General features: G+C 42.6%; 1 protein-coding gene across 5 annotated transcripts; it reads right to left on the reverse strand.

The window, feature by feature from the left end:
• Window positions 1-8,634: 8,634 nt before the first annotated feature.
• LOC307011671 (tumor necrosis factor receptor superfamily member 14-like) lies at window positions 8,635-23,843 on the reverse strand. 5 transcript variants are annotated; one of them, XM_079637626.1, is made up of 10 exons: window positions 23,619-23,763; window positions 23,063-23,099; window positions 13,827-14,294; window positions 12,295-12,420; window positions 12,033-12,188; window positions 11,450-11,537; window positions 11,170-11,362; window positions 11,022-11,075; window positions 10,868-10,911; window positions 8,635-9,589 (listed from the first exon to the last, which is right to left on the reverse strand). In XM_079637626.1, exons 3-9 carry the CDS (start codon window positions 13,960-13,962, stop codon window positions 10,882-10,884), a joined length of 783 nt encoding a protein of 260 aa, XP_079493752.1. In that variant the 5' UTR covers window positions 13,963-14,294; window positions 23,063-23,099; window positions 23,619-23,763; the 3' UTR covers window positions 8,635-9,589; window positions 10,868-10,881. The 5 variants fall into 5 exon arrangements, 3 of the variants coding, with proteins under 3 accessions (XP_079493752.1, XP_079493751.1, XP_079493753.1); XR_013800457.1 differs by lacking the exon at window positions 23,063-23,099 and having other exon boundaries at window positions 10,996-11,075; window positions 23,619-23,843; XM_079637625.1 differs by lacking the exon at window positions 23,063-23,099 and having other exon boundaries at window positions 23,619-23,843.
• Between the last annotated feature and the right edge of the window lie 890 nt (window positions 23,844-24,733).

Below are 24,733 nucleotides of genomic sequence, written 5' to 3' on the forward strand. Positions count from 1 at the left end.
CACACACACACACACACACACACACACTCTCTCTCTCTCTCTCACACACACACACAGCTGTGAGTGAATGAAAGTTTAACGGTACAAATATGCGCATGCGTGGAACACATCGTGCAGTGTCAAATCGTCGCAAAACAGAATTATCATTTGCGCATGCGCGTTTTCTACTGCGTCTACTACGCATGCGTGAAACGGATCGTGCAGGTGGAACCAGAGCCCGTCTACGGAGAGCCTGTTCACTCCCTATTAAGTCCTATTGTACCGAATTTTGGTTGTAGTTCCACCAGAGTTCCACTGGGGGCGATCACCCCCGAGTGCAAAATGAATGGGAGTCTATGGGGCTAAACGGCTAAATTTGTCCCTTTCAGCCGATTGCCGTTGAGAAATCTCAGATTTGATTGTAGGTTTGGCAAGTTCAACATGGGTTATAGGTCGAAAATAGAATGAACGAGTACTTATGTCCTTTCGATTTCTTACAGGTTGAGTTGTTGTTGCCCATAACACGCTAGCATTCTGCTAATGAACGCTGATTGGTCAGTGAAGGACTGGTTACGACCAGAGATACCGCTTGATGGCATCATGGCATCCGAAGCGGGAACAGAATGTATTCTAGCAGAAACTCTTCTAGCACGTGTGTTTACCTGTGTCAGCTGTGCTGGCGATGCCTCGAGAGAAAATAAAGTGCAGAGCGCGAAAGCACCACAGTGACTGAAGGATTGCCGTAAAGCAGTATCTCTGGTCGTACGATGTGTATGACGTCATTGACATTTTTAAAGACTTTTTAAAGCAAATAAGTGACTCTAAAAAATCTAACACCCAGCAATGTGCAATTTCTTTGCATCTCCTTTCGAATACAACATTCAAATTACTAGACAAAAAATTATATCTTGAGAAAAGTGGATTTTGAGGGGTATAGCTCCATAGACCTCCATTCATTCTGCACTCGTCCTGTGAGCGCCCTCATATGGAATCAGAGTGGAACTGCAACCAGTCAGAAGCCGGAAGTGTAGCGAGAGTGAACCTTCTCCCCTTATTAGACATTCTCTGGTGGAACCAAGGGGGTAATCCATCCGCCGGAAACTGAAGCCTCCGCGGGCGCCGCCATTGTAGCAGAACTTCACCTGCTGTTAGCATTCCATTGACTCCCATTCATTTTTGCGTCACTTTGACAGCGAATAACTTTACATCTGAGGCGTCCAAAGACTCCATTTGTCCATTATTTATTTCTAAAGAAACTCGACAATGTATAAAAGGCTCCATTACCTTGTACCTTACGTTATGGCCCCGTAGAAGCCGTTTTTGTAAAAATAGGCTAACGATTGCGTCATAACTCACGCGACTCTCTGTCGCACCGTAGAGAAATTACCGTATAGACCGGCGTAGAAGCTCGCAGGCAATCGGGGGAACGTGGAGGCATTAAGTCCGATAAAGTGAAGGGAGTAGCCCACAGAGAGTGATAAAGTTGCTCCTGCTGCTAGCTCATGGACAGCTAATACTCACACTCTCCGTCTCTGCGAGATTCGGAAGGGAATGATTCAGATTTCTCTCCGCACAGCTACTAGAAGACTGACAGCTGTCAGACACGTTGCTCACGTGTTCAAGCTCAGTTTGAGCCTGCGCAGTTCGCCTGGCGATCAGGAAGTGAGTGCTTCAAATGGGCTTCACTTTTCTCCGTTGAAGTCTATGGGGTCGCTGTGTCCATCTTATATACTGTCTATGGGTGGAACGGATCGTGTACCGACAAGGCCTACTTCCGTTTTCTCCAAAATAATAGGGAATGCGACGGTGACGTCACGCCGTGTTGCATTATGGGTCCGCCGCCATATTTACAGGATCGCGTGTCTATGGCCCTATCCCGCTCTATTTTAATTCGTGTTTTGGAGGCTGTATTTGGATTTTCTGCGATATTTTTTATAAACGTCGATATTGTTGGTCAGTGTTTCTCGATCAAGAACTGTCATAGCAGGTCACACGATCGCTCAGAGAGGAAGCTGAACAGCGCAATACGTTTTTTCAGCTTTCCTTCTTGAAAAAAACAGCAAGGGAAGCAAGGGAAATTATCTTGTTTTTATACTAACACTGGCGAACTAACTTAATGTAAATGATGTATTGTAAATTATGCATTCATTAATTTATAATCAACATAACCACATGAGTTACAAAAATAAATCTGCACTTCAATTTTTGAAAAATCTGCACTTCAAAATAAAAAAAATTCCGTTCTTCTTACATTTTATCTCTTTTTAGCCAAACACACTCACCCACTATTAAATTTCATATCAACCATAGACATCATATCAACGGCCGGCGAAAAGGTAAACAGAGATCGGTGCCTGTAAATATCGTCTCCGGTTACTTTCGTAACCTCGGTTCCCTGAAAGGCAAGGAACGAGACATTACGGATGTCGTATATGGGAACTCCTCTCCTCCTTCACTTCCGCTGAAATCTTATAGGCTAACGCCAGCAAAGCTGGCCAATTGACGCAAATATGCAAATACTGAAACACCGTTGCAGTTATAATGCAAGTGCAGCGTCAATTACATCAGAATCGAACAAACGCTAAAATAAATAGCGAACACGGCAGCGAGCGTAATGTCTCGTTCCTTGCCTTTCAGGGAACCGAGGTTACGAAAGTAACCGGAGACGTTCCCTATCAAGGCTACGGAACTTCGACATTACGGATGTCGTATATGGGAACTGTATAGAATCCCGCCGTGGTAGCATAGCGACCACTACAACAGAACAACAGAACCCAATACCAAGACCGCCCGCCCAGTATGCGAGCATCTGATAGGCCGAGATTGACAAATAGTGAACCTCAAACCTCTAATTGGTCCAAAGAGACCAATCACAAGCTCACAAAACACTGCCAGAATTAGCATATCCCGAGCAGCTTTAACTAAGGGAAGTTTGCACTGTCGAGCAACAGGGCAACAACAACAACAACAGTAATAGAATCAACGCATAGCGGTGACAACTGCAAAACATACACAATAGCACATAGAACAACTCATGAGCAAAGCGCAGAGCAGCTCACACATGCTATATAAAATCAACTCACCAAAAGCATCCGAGACGCTACAGAGGGTAAAAATCCAACTTATAAAACCTGGCAAACGTGTTCTGAGAAGACCAGCCAGCTGCAAGACATAAATCCTGAATAGACATACCCTTAGTCCAGGCCCATGAGGAAGCGATCGCCCTGGTCGAATGGGCTTTCACGTAAAGGGGGCATTCCTGCCCCAGGCGATCATAAGCCAAAACAATAGCGTCCACAATCCAGTGAGCAAGCCTCTGTTTAGAGACCCCCCGTCCTTTGTTGCACCCACTAAGCACACAAACAGCTAGTCGGATTGTCAACAAAAAAGGCCGAGCGAGAAATGTATTCCCGGAGCGCTCTGACTGGGCAAAAGCACTTTGGGGGTATTGAGCGACCGTAACCCGGCCTCTGTCTGAGAGTTACATTACAGTTTCCCGGTCCAAAGCGAATACAATCTTCACTTACAGAGAAAGCTTGTAAATCCCCAACCCGCTTCGCCGAAGCGAGAGCGAGAAGCAGCGCCGTTTTAATCGATAGCTCTTTAATGGTAAACGAGGCTAAGGGCTCGAAAGGCGGTCGTGACAAAGCCTCCAAGACCAAAGCTAAAACCCACGGCGGCACAGAAGGCGGCCGTGCAGGGCATAATCTCCTAGCTCCCTTGAGGAACCGTGTCATCGACGCACGATAGACCGTCCGTCAACATGGGGGTGAAACGCGGCAATAGCGGCCACATATACCTTCAGAGTGGATGGTAGGCTCCCTTCGTCCATCCTGAACTGAAGGAAGCGTAGAATATCCGACACAGAACAGTTCGCTTGGTCTATACCGACATCCTGACACCATTTGAGAACACACCCCACTTCAGAGCATACAGGCGCCTGGTGGACGGAGCTCGCGCCTCCGCGATGGTATTCAAAACTCGCGAGTGCAGCGCGTCCCGTCCGCTAGATCAGCGACCCTGCAGCGGCCACACCTGGAGGCTCCACAGCCCGGGGCTGGGATGCCAGATCGTTCCGCTCGCCTGGGACAGAAGGTCCTTCCTGAGCGGGATCTCCCATGGCTGTCCTGCTAGTAACTCTACCAAATCCGCGAACTGGGGCTGATTCGGCCAGTTCGGGGCTACCAGAGTCACCGCCGCCTTTTCCTCTCTGATTTTGCACAACACCATGGGCAAAATTTTCACCGGAGGAAAAGCATAGAGACAGACTCTCGGCCATCGCGCAGTCAGCGCGTCCACCTCCCGGGGGGAACGGGACAGCGAGAAGAACATCTGACAATGCGCGTTCTCGCTCGTCGCAAAGAGGTCGACCTCCGCTCTGCCGAAACGATTCCATATCAGCTTAACCGTCCCGGGGTGAAGCCTCCACTCCCCATGGGGAATCCCGCTTCTCGAGAGCATATCCGCCCCGCGATTGAGAACACCGGGGATGTGCGCCGCTCTCACCGAGAGGAAAAAACGGTCCGCCCACAGTAGAAGGGATTCCGCCTGCCTGAATAGGGCTCTGGAATGTACACCGCCTTGGCGATTTATGTGCGAGACCACGGAAGTGTTGTCGGTCCGAATCAACACATGCTGCTGCTCCAGCCGAGACCGGAAGGCTTTGAGAGCTAGAGAGACCGCTTCTAGTTCCAAACGATTTATGTGCCACTCCATCTGCTTCTCTTGCCCAAGCAGACCACTCCCCATCCGGTGGACGAAGCGCCCGTCAGGACCTCCATTCGCCGCGTCACTATGCCCATAGGGACACCTGAGTTGAAGAGATCTGGGTTCCTCCACGGGGCCAGGGCGCGGCCGCATCCGCCCACCGAAGCGAACCCATCCCCGGGGCGAATTTGCGCCAGGATTTGCTTCAGTGTAGTCATCCTGAAGGCGCGCTTGTGAAGCGCTCTGTTGACAGGTCTCTGATCCAGAATGGGGCGGCCCTTCTTCGGCACAAAGTAGCGGCTGTAGAACCCGCTCCCCTGCTCGCTCGGGGAACTGGTTCTATAGTCTTCTTTCGAGCAAGCTGCACACTTCTTGCCTCAGCACATGAGCGTTTTGGGGCAAAGTTAATGACTGAATTACGCCACGGAAGCGGGGTGGTCTGCATTTGAACTGAAGTGTGTACCCGCGCCGAATTATATTCAACACCCACGGCGAAATTCCCGGAATAGCTTCCCACGCTGCCTGAAAACGACTGAGCGTGGGCTGATCTAAACCTGCGGTCATCGCCGCTGCGGTCATCGCCGCTGTGTGAGTGCTGGGAATAGTTATTGACCGTGACTCTGCGCTGCTCGAAGGCAGGGCGGGTACACAGTGTTTGGTGCAAGAGGAGAAAAAAGCTCTGTTTGTAAGTATTGATTTGCTTTATTTCTTTTTGAAACATTGACAACATTCACAACTGCACGCGTCGCTCGCAGAACGCTGAGGGACCAAGTGCAATAGAGCGCGCCGCTCGGACGCGGGGCCGACCTGGCGCTCTCTTCTCCTCTTGCGGTCAGGACGACTGATTGGGCCTCGCAGGGGACGCGGTGGGCTTTCTGCGCGGGCTCCTCTGCCTCTTGCTACCCTGCCACTGGCCGCTACGGCCTCTACGGGCATCCGGTCTCGGGCGGGGCGCTGTCTGTTGTCTGGCCGCAGCCTGGGGTTGGCGGCCCGAAGCTGAAGACGAACGAGAGCGAGGCTGCTGCGGCGGCGGCGCCCTCCGAGGAATCACGTGGCTCATAGCCTTCGCCTTCTTCTGCGTCTCGGAGTAACGATCGGTGACCTTCTCTACGGCGTCTCCGAACAGGCCTGCAGGGGAGATCGGTGCATTCAGCAGCGTCTTCCTGTCGGCCTCCTGCACGTCCGACAGGGTGAGCCACAGGTGTCTGTGGAGGACCACCAGGAAACCCATCGAACGGCCAATCGCCTGAGCCGAGCGCTTCGTGGCCAGGAGCGCGAGGTCCGTGGCCGAACGGAGATCCCGGATGGCGTCAGCGTCAATAGAGGCGGCGTCATCCAGAGACTTCAGCTGTTTTGCCTGCAGCACTTGGAGAACAGCCATGGCATGCAGCGCAGATACCACCTCCCCTGCGGCACCGTAGGCCTTGTCAGCCTGGTGGGCCGTAAATCTACAGGCTCGGGACGGCAGGCTGCGGTCCGAGCCCAGGGCGGGAGCCGACGGGCAGAGGTGTGCGGCGACGGTCTCCTCGACAGGGGAGATGCGGAGGTAGCCGTGGTCCCCCGCCTCGTCCACGGGGGCAAACATGGCCTGGGTGGAAGTGAGGGTGCGCGCCGATTGTGGGGCCACCCACGACTTCACCACGTGCTCATGCACGTCAGGGAAAAACGGTGTTCCTCTTTTCGAAGCGGCCTGACGGCGGCTCGATTGGAGGAACCACGTATCCAGTTTGCTCTTCGAAGGTTCATCGGGAGCTTTCCACGAGAGGTCCAGTTCCTCGACGGCCTTCGAGAGGATACGGAATAGCTCGTCCTGCAGGTCCGTCGGGGTGTCTTGCTCCACGGCCGCCAGCGGCGCGGCCTGCTCCGTACCCCAGTCGTTCTCGGAGGCTGACAGAGACATGGAGTCGTCTTCCTCGCTCGCCCCGAAGGACACGAAGTCAGCGACCTCGCGAGGGGGTTGAAAGGTGGGGTCGGGGAAGCTCACCGGGGGACGGACCTCGACTCTGCGGTTGGGGGGGCCTACCAGCGGCTCGGTGGCGGCGGCAGGCCCAATCCCCGCTGCTGCGCGAGCTTCCTCCCTCCTGGCTTTGAGGGCTCGAAGAGACATGTCCGCGCAGAGGTCGCAGGACCCTCCATCCTTGAGGGCGGACTCAGCATGGGCCAGCCCCATGCACGCGACGCAAAACAGGTGCGTGTCGGGGGGGGGCGATGGGATGCGGGAGACAGTGCAAGTATCTCCGGTGCAACTTCAACGACGGCGAATAATCCAAGAGTTGTAGTATCAGCTTTCTAGCACACGATTTGAGCGTGAAGAGAGAGATTCTGATGTAATTGACGCTGCACTTGCATTATAACTGCAACGGTGTTTCAGTATTTGCATATTTGCGTCAATTGGCCAGCTTTGCTGGCGTTAGCCTATAAGATTTCAGCGGAAGTGAAGGAGGAGAGGAGTTCCCATATACGACATCCGTAATGTCGAAGTTCCGTAGCCTTGATAGGGAACATGGTAAATATGGCGGCCACGTCCCATAATGAAACACTGCGTGACGTACTTTCACAGATCCCAGCATAGCCTACTAGCGCCTATGACTAGCGCGGTCGAGCCGTGGGGCCGCCATCTCAGACCGGTCACCCGCTCCACTCCATAGACATCATATAATATCTATGCTCCACTCAGTGTAATCTGTATGGCAAGTGAGCTGTCAGCACATACCTCACTGAATACCGAACTGATTTTCACACGGATTTTTTTTCTGCAAAGGTCATTCATGTAGCTATATGATACAGGACACATATGGTTCGGCGTATTTTAATATTCATAGTAGGCTTAACAGTATAATATTCTGATATAAGATATAAAGTGACCAGACGTCCATAATAAAAATATGTGATGTAGGATATACAGTATTTTAAAAATCACACACTATAAATATGATAAAGAAGCAGAAACAGATAGTTGCAGTAAAGTAAGATATTTTAATAAGTTGAAGAAAATAATGATTTGTGACACACGTACTCACACTCAATTTGCGCATCGCCGTCATGTGTGTATTACACAGAGGTAACGTTATTACCTTGCTTCCTGAAATCACGTGCGCAAACACTAATAACCTATATTTAGCCTATATATAGCCTACTACAGGGCCGTTGAATGCTTGTATCTGATAACCGAGAAGCTGCTTATCAGAAGAGTGTGAGAGAGAGTGTGCATGCGTGTGTGTGTCAAATCATTATTGTTTCTTCAACTTATTAAAATATCTTACTTTACTGCACTATGTTTCTGCTTCTTTATCATATTTATAGTGTGTGATTTATAAAATACCAATTATAGCCTATCTCCTACATCACATATTTTGATTTTGGACGTCTGGTCACTTTATATCTTATATCTATCAGAATATTATATTACTGTTAAGCCTACTATGAATATTAAAATATGCCGAACCATGTGTCCTGTATAGCTACATGAATGACATTTGCAGAAAAAAAACCCGCGTGAAAATCAGTTCGGTATTCAGTGAGGTATGATTAATTAAATGCGCTGACAGCTCATTGCACCTGCCATACAGATTACACTGAGTGTAGCGGGTGACCGGTTTAAGATGGCGGCCCCACGACTCGACCGCGCTAGTAGGCAGTAGTGGTCGATAGGGTGTCTATCTATATGATGTCTATGATCTAGTCTCTATATAATATCTATGGTTGAATGGGGTCGCTGTGTCCATATTATTTTCCGCATACGCCGCACCCACAAAGTCGTTGACATAACAACAGAAAACATTGATCACGGCGTGATGTAGCCTGTACAGTAACAAGTAAACAAAGGGAATAACAATGGATATACAATACAATGAACAAAGAATAAGATGATATTGCTTTTAACAGAAAACGTCTGTGACGTTGGATGTTCAATTCGAGACTGGAGTTAGTGAATCAGTCCATCCATGGTCATTGTCCAACGCAGGGTCAACGTTTTTTTTATGACATGGTCCCCTTAGGCAAGAGACATGGAGCATACAAAAGTTACGCATATAGCCTTTGATATTAATTTAAACCAACAGTATAACTATGCAGTTTATTGTTGTTGCACATGCACCATTGTCTGTATATTACTTTTCATTGTTTAAATTGAGATTTATGCATCATAACAGGATTCATTTACATGTTGCAATAAAAATAACAATTCATTAGTTGTTCACATTTGTTGTACATTTATTGTAATGAATTTCTCATCAGATCAGAACATTTACCTGAACTTTACTTTTATTGTGAGATGGATAAGAATCAAATCAATGAGCATCTGAAATTTGTGAAGGTGCTCTAAAGTGCAGGTGCAATAAGCAATAGCTCCACCATATGAATAGTGAGACATTTTGATTAGTTACAAGTCATTAGACCAATAATTGGAATTTAATTTAAAAAACTTACTGCTATAAATGTTTTTATATTAAAGGGTAACTAAACCCTAAAACAGCGTTTTTTAGTTAATGATCTGTAAGACTGGGGCTTTATTAATGCTGTTCATTGATTCAAGTACATTTTTTGACATTTGGGTATAAAGTGTTTTAATTCTACAATGTGTGGTGTAAAAATGTCTGAGTGCTGCCCTCTTCAGGTTGACCGGTGGCTACTGCAGTTGAATTTTCCTATTGGATGTTGTGGGGCCCTGTGACGTAAGAGAATGCCAGCTAACCACGCCCTTGCCTACAGAGAGATGCATCTCAGGTGCACGCCCCTGCTCCACTGGGCTCTGCCCACTTTTCCAACATTTTTGAAATATTGCCAGTGGGTGGAGTCAGGCTCTGACCAGGGGTTTAGTTACCCTTAACCTATTAGTATGCATTTAAGCTATTTAAAGTTTCGCACCAACAGAGCCTGGGCCGGTTTCTTAACTGTTGTGATTCTGTGGAAAGAAAAGGATAATTAATAATTTGCTCCACTGATTAGCCATTTTTCTCTTCCTCTTCATGTGATCGGTTAAAAGGCCTGTATAATAACCTACACTTTTTCATGTTAGTAGTGCAGTGAAATCAAAAGACCAAACATGAAAAAGTGTAAAAGTGTTACTTTTAGTTAAAACTTTTTAACTAAAAGTTTAGGAACACTTTTTCCTAAAAGTGTAGGAAAACACATGGAAAGCACTGGTAGACTATATTGATGGGTGTTAGATTGGCACTGTTCTGAAATGTTTTTTAAATTTTGTTGATCTGGTAAAGTAAACCCATGAACCAGAGACTGGTTTTAACTGATCTCTGGTCAGTTTTATAATTTAGGTTCAGTTTTTATGTCATAATGTGTGTACAATGGAAAATTTGAGACTGATATTTAATTATCTTGGCCTGATTAGCCAAGCCCTCTTAAAAACAAAAACAAACACTATAAATTAATTAAAAATATTTTATTACACACTTCGTTTTATGATAGATTAGGCATATATTTAATAGACTTTAATACACTGAGAACATTTGCAATTGGTTAGTAAAAAGTGACACTACACATGTGTTGGTTGTTTTCTTGTTACACTGTTTTGCCAGTGTGTGGTTTTTCTAAGCAATTTTAAAGAGTGAATCACTTGAGAGTGAAGGCTCAGTTTCTCCCATCATAGTCTAGACAGGAAACGAATACCTGAAAATAATTGCAGTGTCATCATGCATATTTATAATAATTTTTTTCCCCTAAAGTCCATTTTGTCAGTAAAATGTTTTTGCACCAAAATTACTCATTTATTTAATGTCTCACAATCATGACTCTGACCCTTAAAATTAAACAGGCCATTTTTTCTGCTAAAGATTACAACTCCCTCTTCACACAATAAAATGAGTAATAATGCTTACTCATGAGTTAGGCCCAACATAATTTGCCAATAACATCTATCAATAATAGCCTTCTTGCAAAGCCTGCATTACATTGTGACACAATACACACTGCAAAGAAAAACTTAATCTGTTCTTAGAGGAGCAGCAAACAAATACTATGAGTATGGCAGTTTTAAACTGTCAGCAACATACTGGTTGCTTAGTCAGTGATAAAAAGTAACTGGATGTAATTTGGAGATTGTGGGACATAGATTCAAAAATGTCAGGACCTTTACTAGCAAGTACTTTTTCAAAGGAAGACCTACACAGCTGGATTCATTTCAGCATATATGATCAGGCCCTAATGATCAGCTGTTGGTTCTTACCTAATCCTGGTTTATCAAAGTAGATTCAACGAAGTCTGTCCTTTCTGTACAAAAACAGAAATTATTTCAGCAAAATAAAGCTTTATGTACAGCCTGTTTCCTATTATAATCCTATTTTAAATGTTTAACATAGAAAAACTGGTCAAATATTCACTTGGTGGTTCTGAATCATCCTCTGTTGCTTGCTGTGGTGTTTTGTAACGGACATCTACAATATAAAAAGTATTAACACTACTAATGCTAATAATACTGACATGTTAAAATTTGTACTTTTAATTTTATCATAAGAATGTAGTTCTTACTTTCATTAGAGCAACTTGCTTTATGTTTTCTTTTCTGTATATGATGTATGCTATTAATGCCACCAAAACAGCAACAAGAACTGTAACTGTGAGTGTGACTCCAACTATAAGTCCAACTGAAGTCACTTTCTCACATTCAGCATCAGAAGATGTTGTTCCTGCTTTTACTTCTGTAAGTCCCTTAATCTCACATCTGAAAATGTTTAACTCAATCATTTTAGTATATCCAGTCTTAGAGTAATCTTTAATTAATATTTGTAAATCTGTGAACACTACTCACTTTGAATGTGGTTGGCATGCCATTAGATATCCATTTGAATAAGTGCCATCTGTGCAGTTAGCACATAGAGTATCAGTAAATGCTGTTCCTGTAAAAATATTGAGAGCCTGAATGAGATACAAAAATGTCAACAAAGCTGATACTAAGGTTACTGGGGTGATCAAAAAATACAGAAAAAAATACTTGTACTAAATATACGAGTAAAGTATTAAAAATTATTGTTTGCATTATTGTTTTATCATTTCTACAATTGAGTACACACACACACACGCACACACACACACAACTACATTGTGAGGACTCTCCATGGCATAGGCTTAATGGTTTTTATACTTTACAAACTGTATATTCTATCCCAATTACACTGCCCATATTCCTAAACCTACCATCAAAGAAACATTCTGCATTTTTACATTTTTAATAAAACATTTTTTATGTTTTTAAGCTATTTGAATTACAAGGACTCATGAAATGTCCTCATAAACCACGGTTGTAATAATACCAGTGTAACACATGTCATTATACAAATTTGTACACACACGCACGCACGCACGCACACACACACACACGCACACACACTCACCAGTTTGTTTAATATATTGTCCAGGGTTACATTTAGAGTGTTCCACAGCTGATTCACAGCTGCCTTCATTTGGTTTAATGCAGTGAAATTCTTCATGTGGCTCACAAATTGTGTCTGCAGAGCGTGTGCAGGCTTTCCGCGCTCTTACTCCTTGGACTGTGGACACAAAAACATATCTGAAGTGTAATGCATTAGACAGCACTTCATTATTAGTTTTATATCTCTTTATCATAAGTTATTGCATTTATCACTGAGCACACACTTGCATCACACACAGTGCAGGGAAAACATGCGTTGAGTCCGTTGGGTTCGTCTGTGTATGTTGATGTGGGACATGGAACACAAGTTGTACTGATATCTTCATTGCAATGCCTATAAACAAGATTTCCTGAAAAAAAAAAAAAAAAGATAATGTGTTTAATCAGCTGAATTCTAGTCATACAGATGTTTTACAATGTTAAAAACATTTACACATAAGATATGACATCACAGCTTCTTCTTATTTCTTTTTTTGGAATCAATAGTTTAAATGAGTTCATTGTGTAATACAATTTTGAAAACAGTGCATCTTTGGGCTCCTGGCCTTTAAAGCATACTTGGACTGACTTTAAAATGTTTACTTAAACTCTTTAGGATCTATAAATTCCTACTATGTTATATTGGTTAACAAAATTACTTTAGGCCAGAACACACTATTCAGGGGTTCTCAAACCTGTCCTTATAACAAGTATCACTACACATTATATATTTTGATTTACACACCTGATTCAACTCATCAGCTGATTTTTAGAGACAGCATGATCCTAATTGGGTGTGTCAGATAAGGGAGATATACAAATGTGCAATGCTGGTGGTACTCCAGAAAACAGGTTATGCGACATAACCAGGTATGTTTACTCAGAGTAAGCGGATAACCTCAACTTTTGGCTCCAAAACCCGAGGTATTTTTCAGGGTAAGTATGTAGCCATAGCACCTTTATAACCTGATCTGGTGCAGGTTATGTTCCAGGGTTAGTTTACTTCAGAGGTATTCCGCGCATACGTGACCTATTGATGAGACTCCAGTGGGCGTGACAGATTTCACACAAAATTATGTTTCCACAATATATATATTATAAGCACTATTACTCTAATTTATTTATTTAATTTGTTTTATTCTCATCTCATACACTGTGGATCTGCACTCAAAAGGTTTTCTTTTGCATGCAATGGGATGTTATCCCTATAATGTATTTCTATAATATATAAAATACATCACCTTATAACAAATGTGAAATACAAATGGCTAAAAATAATAAAAAAATAAACTTATACAGCCATATTATCTTTGCAAACCTGTTTTTTTTTAGTTCAATCAATCTTTATGTTTTAATTAATAATATTAATTAATAATATATTCTTGTAATAAAAAACGAATTAAAGATTTAAACAAAAATTATTGCACAACTGCCCCATGGGTGGTGTTATGCACTAAGAATGTAAAAAAAGAAAGAATGCTTTTCTTAGCATTCCTTTTACTGGTAACTCCTTGATTTGGCACCCAGTTGAGAATGTCTTTGTGGTCACTGTTAACTCTCATACTCCGGGCTTTACTGAATTTACTCCAGAATGTAATTTGAAACCTGCATATCTCAAATAAGCAAGTTTTTTTTTTTTTTTTAAGGTTTGAGTTAATCAACCGAGAGTTCAGGGTATATGTGACGGTAAGTTAACTTTGCTTTCAAGTCTAAAAGTTGTGTAGTGTATTCCAGTCATTAATGTATAGAACCCAAAATAAAAAATGTGTTACTGTACCGGGAGCACACATGGGGCAACATTCTCCATTTATCTCATATTCAGCACGGGCACATCCACAGAAACAAAGTTCAAAGTTAGCAGCGATGAGAATTCCAACAGCGGATATAATGGTCCTTAACAAGAACATGTCCATTTACAGTGCAAGGCAGGTTTATTTAGTCCACTCGAAAGTGAAGGAAAACGATTCTCCCTCAGACTTCATGAACCTATTTCTTTCACAACTTCACATTAAATAGTAGATTATATGCCGGAATACTTTGGCATTCCTGTCGACTGAAAGGTGCTTCAGTTCTGTCTTTATATGCATATAAAGGTTATCTCAGATCCTGATGTCAGGCTCCTTTAGATGATCAGCATTAGCTTGATGAAGTCTTTAGATGTTTTGGCAGAACACTCTACCAGACATTTTTTCATCCTCACACTCGGCATGACTCCTCTTCAGTAAGCAGTGTAAACAGCTGAATTCTGTGAAGAGAGAAATAAAATGGTTATAGCCAATGCTCTTTGTTAAAGGGGTCATGAACTGGCTTTAAAAAAATATATATATTGTTGTCTGAGGTCAACTTGTGACGTTCGCTTGGTTTACATTCAAAAACATCAAAATTAATAGGTGATAGGCTATTTTCTACCCTGGTTTTGAACCTAGCTCCTGAAACACATCTGCCTTTTATGAATAAGATCTTAGAGAAAGTTGTCCATAATCAACTTACAGATTTTTTGATGGAAAACAACATAATGGATATTTTTCAGTCTGGATTTAGGACCAAACATGGCACAGAATCAGCATTATTAAAGGTTACAAATGATATTTTTTTAAGTATTGACTCTGGGAAAAATGTTGCCTTAATGATGTTAGACTTAAGTCAAGTCAAGTCAAGTCAAGAATATTTGTATAGCGCTTTTCACAATACAGATTGTATCAAAGCAGCTTCACAGTATTAAATTAAAATAATAATAAAACGTCCATGTTTGGTAATGCTAATCAATAGTAATATTGATTGATTCATTAAATTGAATATCCCCAACTGAGCAAGCCAAAGGCAACAGTGGCAAGGAAACGAAAAACTCCATCAGGTGACCTAATGGAGAAAAAAAAAACCTTGGGAGAACCCAGGCTCAGTCGGGGGCCAGTTCTCCTCTGGCGGTTATGAACTAGAGGCCGGATTTAACTGTAAGATTAAAACATTTATATGAATGCCTGGTTAAAGAGATGCGTCTTTAATCTAGTTTTGAACTGGGAGAGCGACTCTGAGCAACGAACAGTATCAGGAAGGCTATTCAAGAGTTTTGGAGCTAAATGTGAGAATGCTCTCCCTCCTTTGGTGGACTTAGATATCCTAGGTACGACCAGAAGCCTCGAATTTAGCGATCTTAAAGAGCGCGATGGATTATAGGGCGATAGAAGATCCGTTAAATAAACTGGAGCTAAGCCGTTTAGGGCTTTATAAGTCAGTAACAATACCTTATAATTAATACGGAACTGTATAGGTAACCAGTGTAGAGATGATAAGATCGGTGTTATATGATCATATTTTCTTGATCTGGTAAGAACTCTAGCGGCTGCATTTTGGACTAACTGTAGCTTGTTTATTGAGGATGCAGGACAACCAGCTAATAGAGCATTACAGTAATCTAGTCTCGAGGTCATGAATGCATGAACTAACTTTTCTGCATCAGAAACTGATAGCATATTACGTAGCTTAGCAATGTTTCTAAGGTGGAAAAATGCCGTTTTTGTAACATATGAAATATGATTTTTAAAAGACAGGTCGCAGTCTAGTATGACACCCAGGTCTTTTACTGTAGAGGATAAAGTAGCAGGACATCCTACTATGTTAAAGTTGTATTGTGAGAGGTTTTGTGGGCGGTTTTTTGAACCGATGAGTAGTACCTCCGTCTTGTCTGGATTTAATAGAAGAAAATTACGCGTCATCCAATCTTTTATATCTTTAACACACTCTGTCAATTTTGATAATTTAGCGTTTTCATCCGGCCGTGATGAAATATATAATTGAGTGTCATCAGCATAACAATGGAAACTAATTCCATGTTTCCTTATAATATTTCCAAGTGGCAGCATATATATTGAGAATAATAGAGGGCCTAGCACAGATCCCTGCGGCACTCCATAGTTTACTGAAGTTATGATCGATTTTTTTCCATTTAAATAGACAAAATGGTAGCGGTCAGATAAGTATGATCTAAACCAGCTTAATGCTTGTCCTTGAACGCCAGTATAATTTTGTAGTCGATCTAAGAGTATTGTGTGATCTATAGTATCGAACGCAGCACTAAGATCAAGTAAAACTAGTATTGAGATACAGCCTTGGTCTGAAGCTAAAAGTAAATCATTAGTGATTTTAACGAGCGCAAAGTGCAGCCTTTGATACTCTGGATCACACAATTTTAATAGAACGCCTAAGAGATTATGTAGGGATCAATGGCGTGGCCCTTAAGTGGTTTTCCTCTTATTTGCATGACAGGACATGTTCTGTCAAAATTGGAAATCATGTCTCCACATCCGCGAATATTTCTTGGGGGGTTCCTCAGGGTTCAATCCTTGGTCCGACCTTGTTTTCGTTATATATGTTACCCCTTGGTTCCATCTTTAGGCAACATAATATTAAATATCACTTGTATCAGGGATGGAAATTAAAAATTTTGTCCACCGGCCACTGTGGCTGGTGGATTTCAAAATCTACCAGCCACTCAATGTTTTTACCAGCCACTTTTTTGTTTTTAAATCGACAATGTGTAACTGCATGTGAAAATTGATACTAGAAGATCTACAATACTTAAGCAGTGGGCGTTTCTAAACAGTATTTTCATTTTATCCAGCTGGGCCGTCTTTAGGCTGGTAAGTGCCTTCATGGCAGCTGTATTCTCCGTAGAGATGGGAATTGATAAGGATTTAACGATTCCGATTCCATTATCGATATTGCTTATCGATCCGATTCCTTATCGATTCTCATTGGGTGAGGGAATAAGTACAAATTTGTTTGTTTGTATTAACTCGCTTTAATATCTGATCAGAAGACACAGCACAGAGCACATATACACAAATTATGTGTAGCAACCTCAGAACAAATCTAAAAGTATAGGTGAGCTACTTCTCAAAGTGAGTGTGTGTGTGAGTGAGCATGTGTGCGTTTGTGTGTGAGTGAGTGAGCGCGAGAGAGTGTGTGTGTGCGTAAGTGAGTGAGCGAGAGTGTGTGAGCGCTAGTGAGTGAGTGTGTATGTGCGCGCGCGCGTGTGTGTGTGAGTGAGCATGTGTGCGTTTGTGTGAGTGAGTGAGCGCGAGAGAGTGTGTGTGCGCAAGTGTGTGTGTGCGCGCGCGCATGAGAGTGAGTGAGTGCGTATGTATGTGTGCGAGTGAATGTGTGTGAGACAGCACGCGATGGCTGGTCAGAAAGCAACGTGGCGTCCCGTTAAAGGCCTCATTATACTTCTGCGTCGAATTTCTGCCTCTGCCATGTTTGCCGCGTTCTGAATCAAAACAACGCAGCGCGTGTGACGTCATGACACATTTGCAACGAGCGGAACCGATACGCGGAATTGTTAAGCAGGCATGCTAACGGTTCCAAGGAATTAATTCACTGGGCACCGGTTCTGAAGAAGAATCGGTTCTCGATTCCCATCCCTAATTCTCCGGTTCTGCTTTTCCTTGAGCTTTCTTTACATGGATGTGGCATTTTGACGATTCGTGGTCTTTTATTGCTTCAAGTTTGAGATTTTTTGTCCCAACAATGAAACTATTAGTTTTGGCCTCTTCTGAAGCGTGACGACGACATAACGAGCAGTGCATTGTTAGATTGGTCTCGTCATAAACTAACCAATCGCGGGACTCTCCGTTGTCTGCTTTCCTCCATCGTTCTTTAAAATTTTTTTTATTTTTGCCTCTTTGTCCACGGGCTCCTCCTGAGATGTTTTCTCTGCGGACCTCTTAACACCTGCGATGTAACCATAGACAGTATATAAACTGGACACAGCGACCCCATAGGTTTCAACGGAGAGCAGTGAAGTCAATTAGAAGCACTTACTTCCTGATCGCAAGGCGAACTGCGCAGGCTCAAACTGAGCTTGACGACGTAGATGTGACGTGAGCAACCTGTAGGTCTTCTAGTAGCTGTGCCGAGAGAAATCTGAATCATTCCCTTCCGAATCTCGCAGAGACGGAGAGCGTGAGCATTAGCTGTCCATGAGCTAGCAGCGGGAGCAACTTTATCACTCTCTATGGGCTTCTGTCTTGACTTTATGCCTCCACGTCCTCCCGATTGCTTGCGAGCTTCTCTGCCTGTCCATACGGTAATTTTTCGACTTGTGCGACAGAGTCGCGCGGGTATGACGCAATCGTTAGCCTGTTTTTACAAAAACTGCTTCTACGGGGCCATAATGTAAGATACAAGGTAATGGAGCCCTTTATACATTTTCGTGTTTCTTTAGAAATAAACAATGGACAAACGGTGTCTTTAAACGCCTCAGATGTAAAGTTATTCGCTGTCAAAGTGACGCCAAAATGAATGGGAGTCAATGGAATGCTAACAGCAGGTGGGGGTCCGCTAGCCAATGGCGGCGCCCAGGTCGGCTTCAATATCTTTCAGAACACTGCCCCCCTGGATGTAACGCCACATTATTTTTGAAGGTGCGCCGCCTCTAAAGTGTCCGGGTGACACAGTATGCTATTTTTATCTACCCGCCACGGTGGCCGGTAGGTGAAGCGAGTTTACCCGCCACAACACAAAATCACCCGCATTTGGCTGGTGGCGGGTGCTAATTTCCATCCCTGACTTGTATGCTGATGATTTACAGCTGTACTTTCCTTTGGAGTGTGATGGCTGTTTATCTCTCACTAATTTTTACAAGTGCTTGACTGAGGTAAAGGGATGGCTAACAAATAATGTTTTACAGTTAAACGAAGATAAGACTGAGTTTATTATGTTCGGGAACAAACAGCTTGGGAATAGTCTGGCTGGAAATTCTGGACTATTGTCCAATAAGATGAGTTATGTGAAGAACCTCGGAGTATTTTTGATTCTGAAATGCGCTTTGATCGTCAAATTAATAGCGTCGTGAAATCATCTTTTTTTCAGTTGAGAAAATTGGCTAAATTAAAACCCATCCTTTTATACAAGGATTTGGAGATTGTTCTGCATGCCTTTGTCTCAACCCGGTTGGACTATTGTAATGCACTTTATCTAGGCATAAGTGAATCACTGGTTACTCGTCTTCAGTATGTTCAAAATGCTGCAGCGAGGTTTTTAACAAATACCAGAAAACGAGATCACATAACACCTGTATTGATAACCCTTCACTGGCTACCTGTCAAATTTAGAATACAATACAAGGTGTTAACGTTTGTTTTTAAAGCATTACATGATCGAGCTCCTGAATATATAAAGGATATGTTAATCCCATATCAGTCTCAACGTCATCTACGTTCCTCTCAGAACATGCTTTTAACCGTCCCACGATCTCGCTTGAGGCGCAGTGGAGATTGCGCCTTTTCAGTGGCGGCCCCTGCACTTTGGAATGAGTTGCCGCTATCTTTGAAATCCTTGCCAAGCATAGATACTTTTAAAAAGGACTTGAAGACTTACTTATTCCATCAAGCTTATGACGTTTGAATGGGTCTGAGAACTGCGAGTGATTATATGTTTGATTTAATGGTGTCATGTGTTGATGTCTTTTAGTGTGTATTTTAGTGTGTCTTTTAGTGTGTATTTTAGAGCTATTGTAATTTTTGTGTAACTTTTGGAGTTATTAATACTCATGGACAGCACTTTGGTCCATTTTAATGGTTTTGAAAGTGCTTTACAAATAAAAGTTGAGTTGAGTTGAGTTGACCTTTGCAGAAAAAAACCCAGCATGAAAATCAGTTCGGTATTCAGTGAGGTATGATGCTATGGCCCCGTAGAAGCCGTTTTTGTAAAAATTGGCTAACGATTGCGTCATAACCACGCGACTCTATGTCGCACTGAAGAGAAATTACCGTATAGACCAGCGGAGAAGCTCGCAAGCAATCGGGGGGACGTGGAGGCATAAAGTCAAGGGAGTAGCCCACAGACAGTGATAAAGTTGATCCTGCTGCTGTTGATTCCCTCATCTCAGGGAACTGAGGTTACGTTATTAACCGAGACGTTCCCTTTCGAGAGTACTCTTGTGTTGCGTAAGCCTTAGCTTACGCTACGGGAACCCCGTGTAAAACGCCGTGCATGCTCACAACAAAAAAAATACATAAATCTCTTGTCTCAGGGGGATATGAGGGAGGAAAGCACGGTAATTCGAAAATACTACAGGTTTTCTACTGATACAAAGCTTAATGCTAAATCCTTAAAGGAGAACTCCGGTCAATTTTAACATTGAGCTCAATTTTTAGTAAATTTGGAGTGCTGTCAATACAGAGAACAACGACAAAAATCGGTGTTGCCTACACCGTGTTATCCTCTTTAACAGCGCACATACCTGTATTTAGTTCCTGTTTTCGGTCGAAGTCCAAAGTAGTCGATTGTCGAGTTCACGCGCGTGATCATAGGTAACTAATGCCTAGTTCACACTACAGGATTTTAAGCCCGATTTAAGCCCGATTTGCAAATCGTTAAGCTCGCCGACAGGTCGGGTTGTTATCGCGTGCAAATCGCGGGGGATTAGCGGCCGATGAACGCTCGCCAATCTGTTAGTATGAAAGAGCCAACAACGCATCAAAGACGCTCGCAGACGCCTCGCGGACGCGTCGCCGAGCCCAGAAAAATATCTAGCATGCTAGATATCTGGAGCTGTCGCACGACTCAACCACATGTGATGCCATGAGCTACAACCAATCAGAGCAAGGCATGGGTTGAGGTCACTGGGAAAATACCGTTTATATACTGTCTATGGGATTTTTTTCTTTTTTCTCAGAGCAAATCATCGCGCAAACAGTTTGCAGCACTAATTTCTTTCTGACGTCCATATTCAAACAAAGACTCGCGTGTTGTGCACTTGTGTTCTTCTTCGCTGGGTAGTGGCGCGCGTGCTGTATTGCGTCATTTCCGGTTCGTTTTATCGCGTGATTTCTTCGTGATAAAACGTGGTTTGTAGACAAGATAGAATCGTTGGCTGACAGAGTTGTTGTCACCTCGTGTAGTGAGTTACCTCCTGTTGCGGATCAATCACGTTGTGTCATGTGGTGTGAACAGCTCAACAACTTGAACACTCCTGATTTCACAGAGAGCAAGTCATGTAGTCTGAACTGCACAGTTCAGCCCAACGTTTTAAAATCCTGTAGTGTGCACTTGCCTTAAACCTATGCGCGTGAACTCGACAATCGACTATGGACTTCGACCGAAAACAGGAACTAAATACAGGTATGTGCGCTGGCTGATATAACATCATTTTTATTCATATCTTTCACATCTACTGCAGTCAGATTCACTCGTGTTCACTCTGAAGGAATCATCTAACATGGCTTGGCACTTGTATGACACATCAAGGATGATAAGAGAAATAAAAGCAGGTTTAAAATTAGACCCCATTCAAGTCAATAGGATGCAAATTGGTGTAGGCAACACCGATTTTTGTCGTTGTTCTCTGTATTGACAGCACTCCAAATTTACTAAAATTGAGCTCAATGTTAAAATTGACCGGAGTTCTCCTTTAAGTATCCCTTTAAAGGAATAGTTCACTTTAAAATGACAATTCTGTCATCATTTACTGTATGTATTTCTTTCCTCTGCTGAACACAAAGGAAGATATTTAGAAGAATGTCAGTAACCAGACAGTTTCTGGGTCCCATTGACTTCCATAGTATATTTTTTTCCTACTATGGAAGTCAATGGGACCCAGAAACTGTCTGGTTACTGACATTCTTCTAAATATCTTCCTTTGTGTTCAGCAGAGGAAAGAAATTCATACAGGTTTGAAACAACTTAAAGCTGCCGTCGGCAGCATTTTTTTGATCAAATTCAGTGAAATTGACACTATAATCCGACAGAACAACATAAATAAGGTGGTTTTAGAAAAAAACCCGAGCTTCTAACTCCACCTGGAGCGTGTTATTTTGTTTTGCAAAAATACACCGTCCCGGATCATCGGGTCTAATCAGCGCAGGGGGGTGTGAGATCTGACTGTCAATCACAGGTCGTGCACAAATCACAGATCCCCCTCCCTCGCGCAGACGCGGACGTTACAATATCACATGCATACGACACGCCTGAAGTTCGCCTGAAGATTGTACGAAGCGTGATGGCAGAGAGAAAATCTAATAACAAGCTTCCAATTCCTCGGTTATTGCTATCTATGGATAGATTAGCCAGGGCAGCCTACCTCCGAGTCTATGGTGTTGATCGATGCTGAAGAGACGGACACGTTCACAGATAATCAGGTACACACGCACTGACGATGGGCGGGTGCTCGTTGGTAGTGGGGGAGGGGCATGAGAGTTGTAAACATTCAAAATTTTGTCTAAAAATGTAAATGTAAGTCCACTCAATCAGCCAGACTTGCCGACGGCAGCTTTAAGGGTGAGTATATGATGACAGAATTTTCATTTTAAAGTAAACTATTCCTTTAAGGTCAGGGGGAGCCTTTGCCTCAGAGAACAGAATAAAGGGGATTTAAACGGAAATGTATTCAAATATCTTGAATATTTAGTGATAAGGTCTGACTTGTTCTTACAAAGCTTACACATGAACAACAAACATGTTAAAACAGATCCAGTCGTGCTTACAGTAAATCATAATTTAACCCTCTGGTGCTGTTATGTCATTTTTTACGTTTTGGCACTTGTTGTGTGAACACACACACACACACACAACTACCGTAAACTTTCTGGTTACCAACATTCTTCATGCAACCACACAGATTTGAACAATTTAAGGGTGAGTAAACTATGATATAATTTTCATTTTTGGGTGAACTATATCCCTTTAACACTGGATAGGCAGGCGAACTCTTGTTATATAATCGGGCAGAGGTTATTAGCGTTCAAAGTGTGAAGATATATAACAGACTCTGCTTTGTCCAACAGTTTCACTTTCATTTTGTTGCAAAAGTCCCTAAAACAAAAGCCATTGTAAGTTTGTTATTTACGGTGACCGGGAGGGGACATGTTCGGTTCACTTAGTTTTGTCGACACTACTTCTTAAAGTTAGGAAAGTTTATCTTGTGAAATCACAATTTCAAACGTAATTAACAAATCGCAGTAACTTAAAGGGATAGTTCACTTTAAAAGGAAAATTCTGTCATCATATACTCACCCTCAAGTTGTTTCAAACCTGTATGAATTTCTGTCTTCTGCTGAACACAAAGGAAGATATTTTGAAAAATGTCAGTAACCAAACAGTTACCAGGTCCCATTGACTTCCATAATAGGAAAAAAAATACTATGGAAGTCAATGGGACTTGGTTTGTTACTGACATTTTTCAAAATATCTTCCTTTGTGTTCAGCAGAAGAAAGAAATTCATACAGGTTTGAAACGACTTGAGGGTGAGTATATGATGACAGAATTTTCATTTTAAAGTGAACTATCCCTTTAATTCTGCTATATATAATTTAATATGTATTCACTAAACGACCGACCGAGTACTTTGAAAAGTGCCAACAGACATGTTTTGCAATAACCATTTTCAAGAACTGCGTCAAACCTGTTTTTATCTAGGCCTAACAGTTAGGCTACTCGAAACCATATGCTAACGAATTAATGTCGCACAGACATCAACAGCCAGGGCCGTAGAATTTAGTAGGGACGCTACGTGTCCTATACCAATTGTAAAATCAACGAATTAGACAATCGCAGCACAAAAAGTCTCACCTAAGCAAGTAGTTTGAACAAGAATCACATGAAGAAACAGGTTAGTCCTCTTGTCTGCCTTTCCCAAATGGAACAACAGCACCAGTCCAGAGTACAGTTTTGATGGGCGTATTTAGGCCACGCCCACACTGGAGAGGCTGCCTCCTTTACTCCAACATTATCAAGCTGCAGACTCGGAGCCTGCTGCATCTACAGTCCCGCACCCAGAGTCCCGCATTCTCAGTCCCCTCGTTTTTCGAGACAGCGCCTCCTGCTGTTCGGAAGATCGTATAACACCCTTATCCAAATGCCATTGAAAACATTGGAATGCAAGATTACGGTCTCTTTTTATTTAAAGTTATCCAAATAAATATTTGCGTTCCCTGCTTGATGCATGTACCAAAAAAAAAAAAAAAATCATTGTGTTCTCAAACTAACTAATTACCCAGTATTTATTTTTTGAGCGTGGGTGTAATTGAAAGGAAATTACTGATGTAACAGATACAAATACAGATTTAACTATCATCTGAAAAATATGATGTGATATTATATTGCTACAATGTTTTAGTTTGTTTTTGTACAATGTTTCAAATTCCATTTTTTCTTTCAGTTCAACATATAATGGTCTAATTAACATTATACCATGCTAACATTACAAAACCTGTTTTTTTTATATTTTGCATGTGAAGCAAAACTCAAATAATAGACAAAACACCAATAATAAACAATTCTGTACTTTATTTAACGATCACCTTAATCACTGTCATCTTGCTGTAAACAGGACAAAGCAAAAAAAAAAAAGGAAAAAAGAATTGTGTTAGTGACTTTATTTGTGTCTTCAATTGCATTCAAAAAACCTCCATTTATAAATCTGGCTTTCTTAAAATTGTGGACTGGCAATACAAGCAATGGTAATGTTGCTGGGTTCGGCAGGGGCGACCGCATCGATGTACGGTGTACCCTGGAATACAACAGCATACAATTGCACTGTCACACACAGTCTTATGATCTTTCAAAAAGCAAAAAAAAAAAATATGTTTGCTAATGTTACCTTCATGTTGCACTGCTCTGTTGAAGTGTCCCTTAACATGTTTCTGAACTTTGGACAACTTTGTCGGATTGAAATATATCGGGGC

Source organism: Phoxinus phoxinus, assembly GCF_949152265.1.
Source record: "Phoxinus phoxinus genome assembly, chromosome: 15".
In the NCBI taxonomy this organism is placed as follows: Eukaryota; Metazoa; Chordata; class Actinopteri; order Cypriniformes; family Leuciscidae; genus Phoxinus; species Phoxinus phoxinus.

Bases quoted from the DNA above. Each gene is read 5' to 3' on its own strand.
- LOC307011671 (XM_079637625.1), bottom strand. From the start codon at position 13,962: ATGGACATGTTCTTGTTAAGGACCATTATATCCGCTGTTGGAATTCTC. The intron at 11,538-12,032 runs GTGAGTGTGTGT...ATATTTTTACAG, and splicing joins ACAATATATTAAACAAACTG to GAACAGCATTTACTGATACT. The intron at 11,076-11,169 runs GTAAGAACTACA...TTTATATTGTAG, and splicing joins AGCAAGTTGCTCTAATGAAA to ATGTCCGTTACAAAACACCA.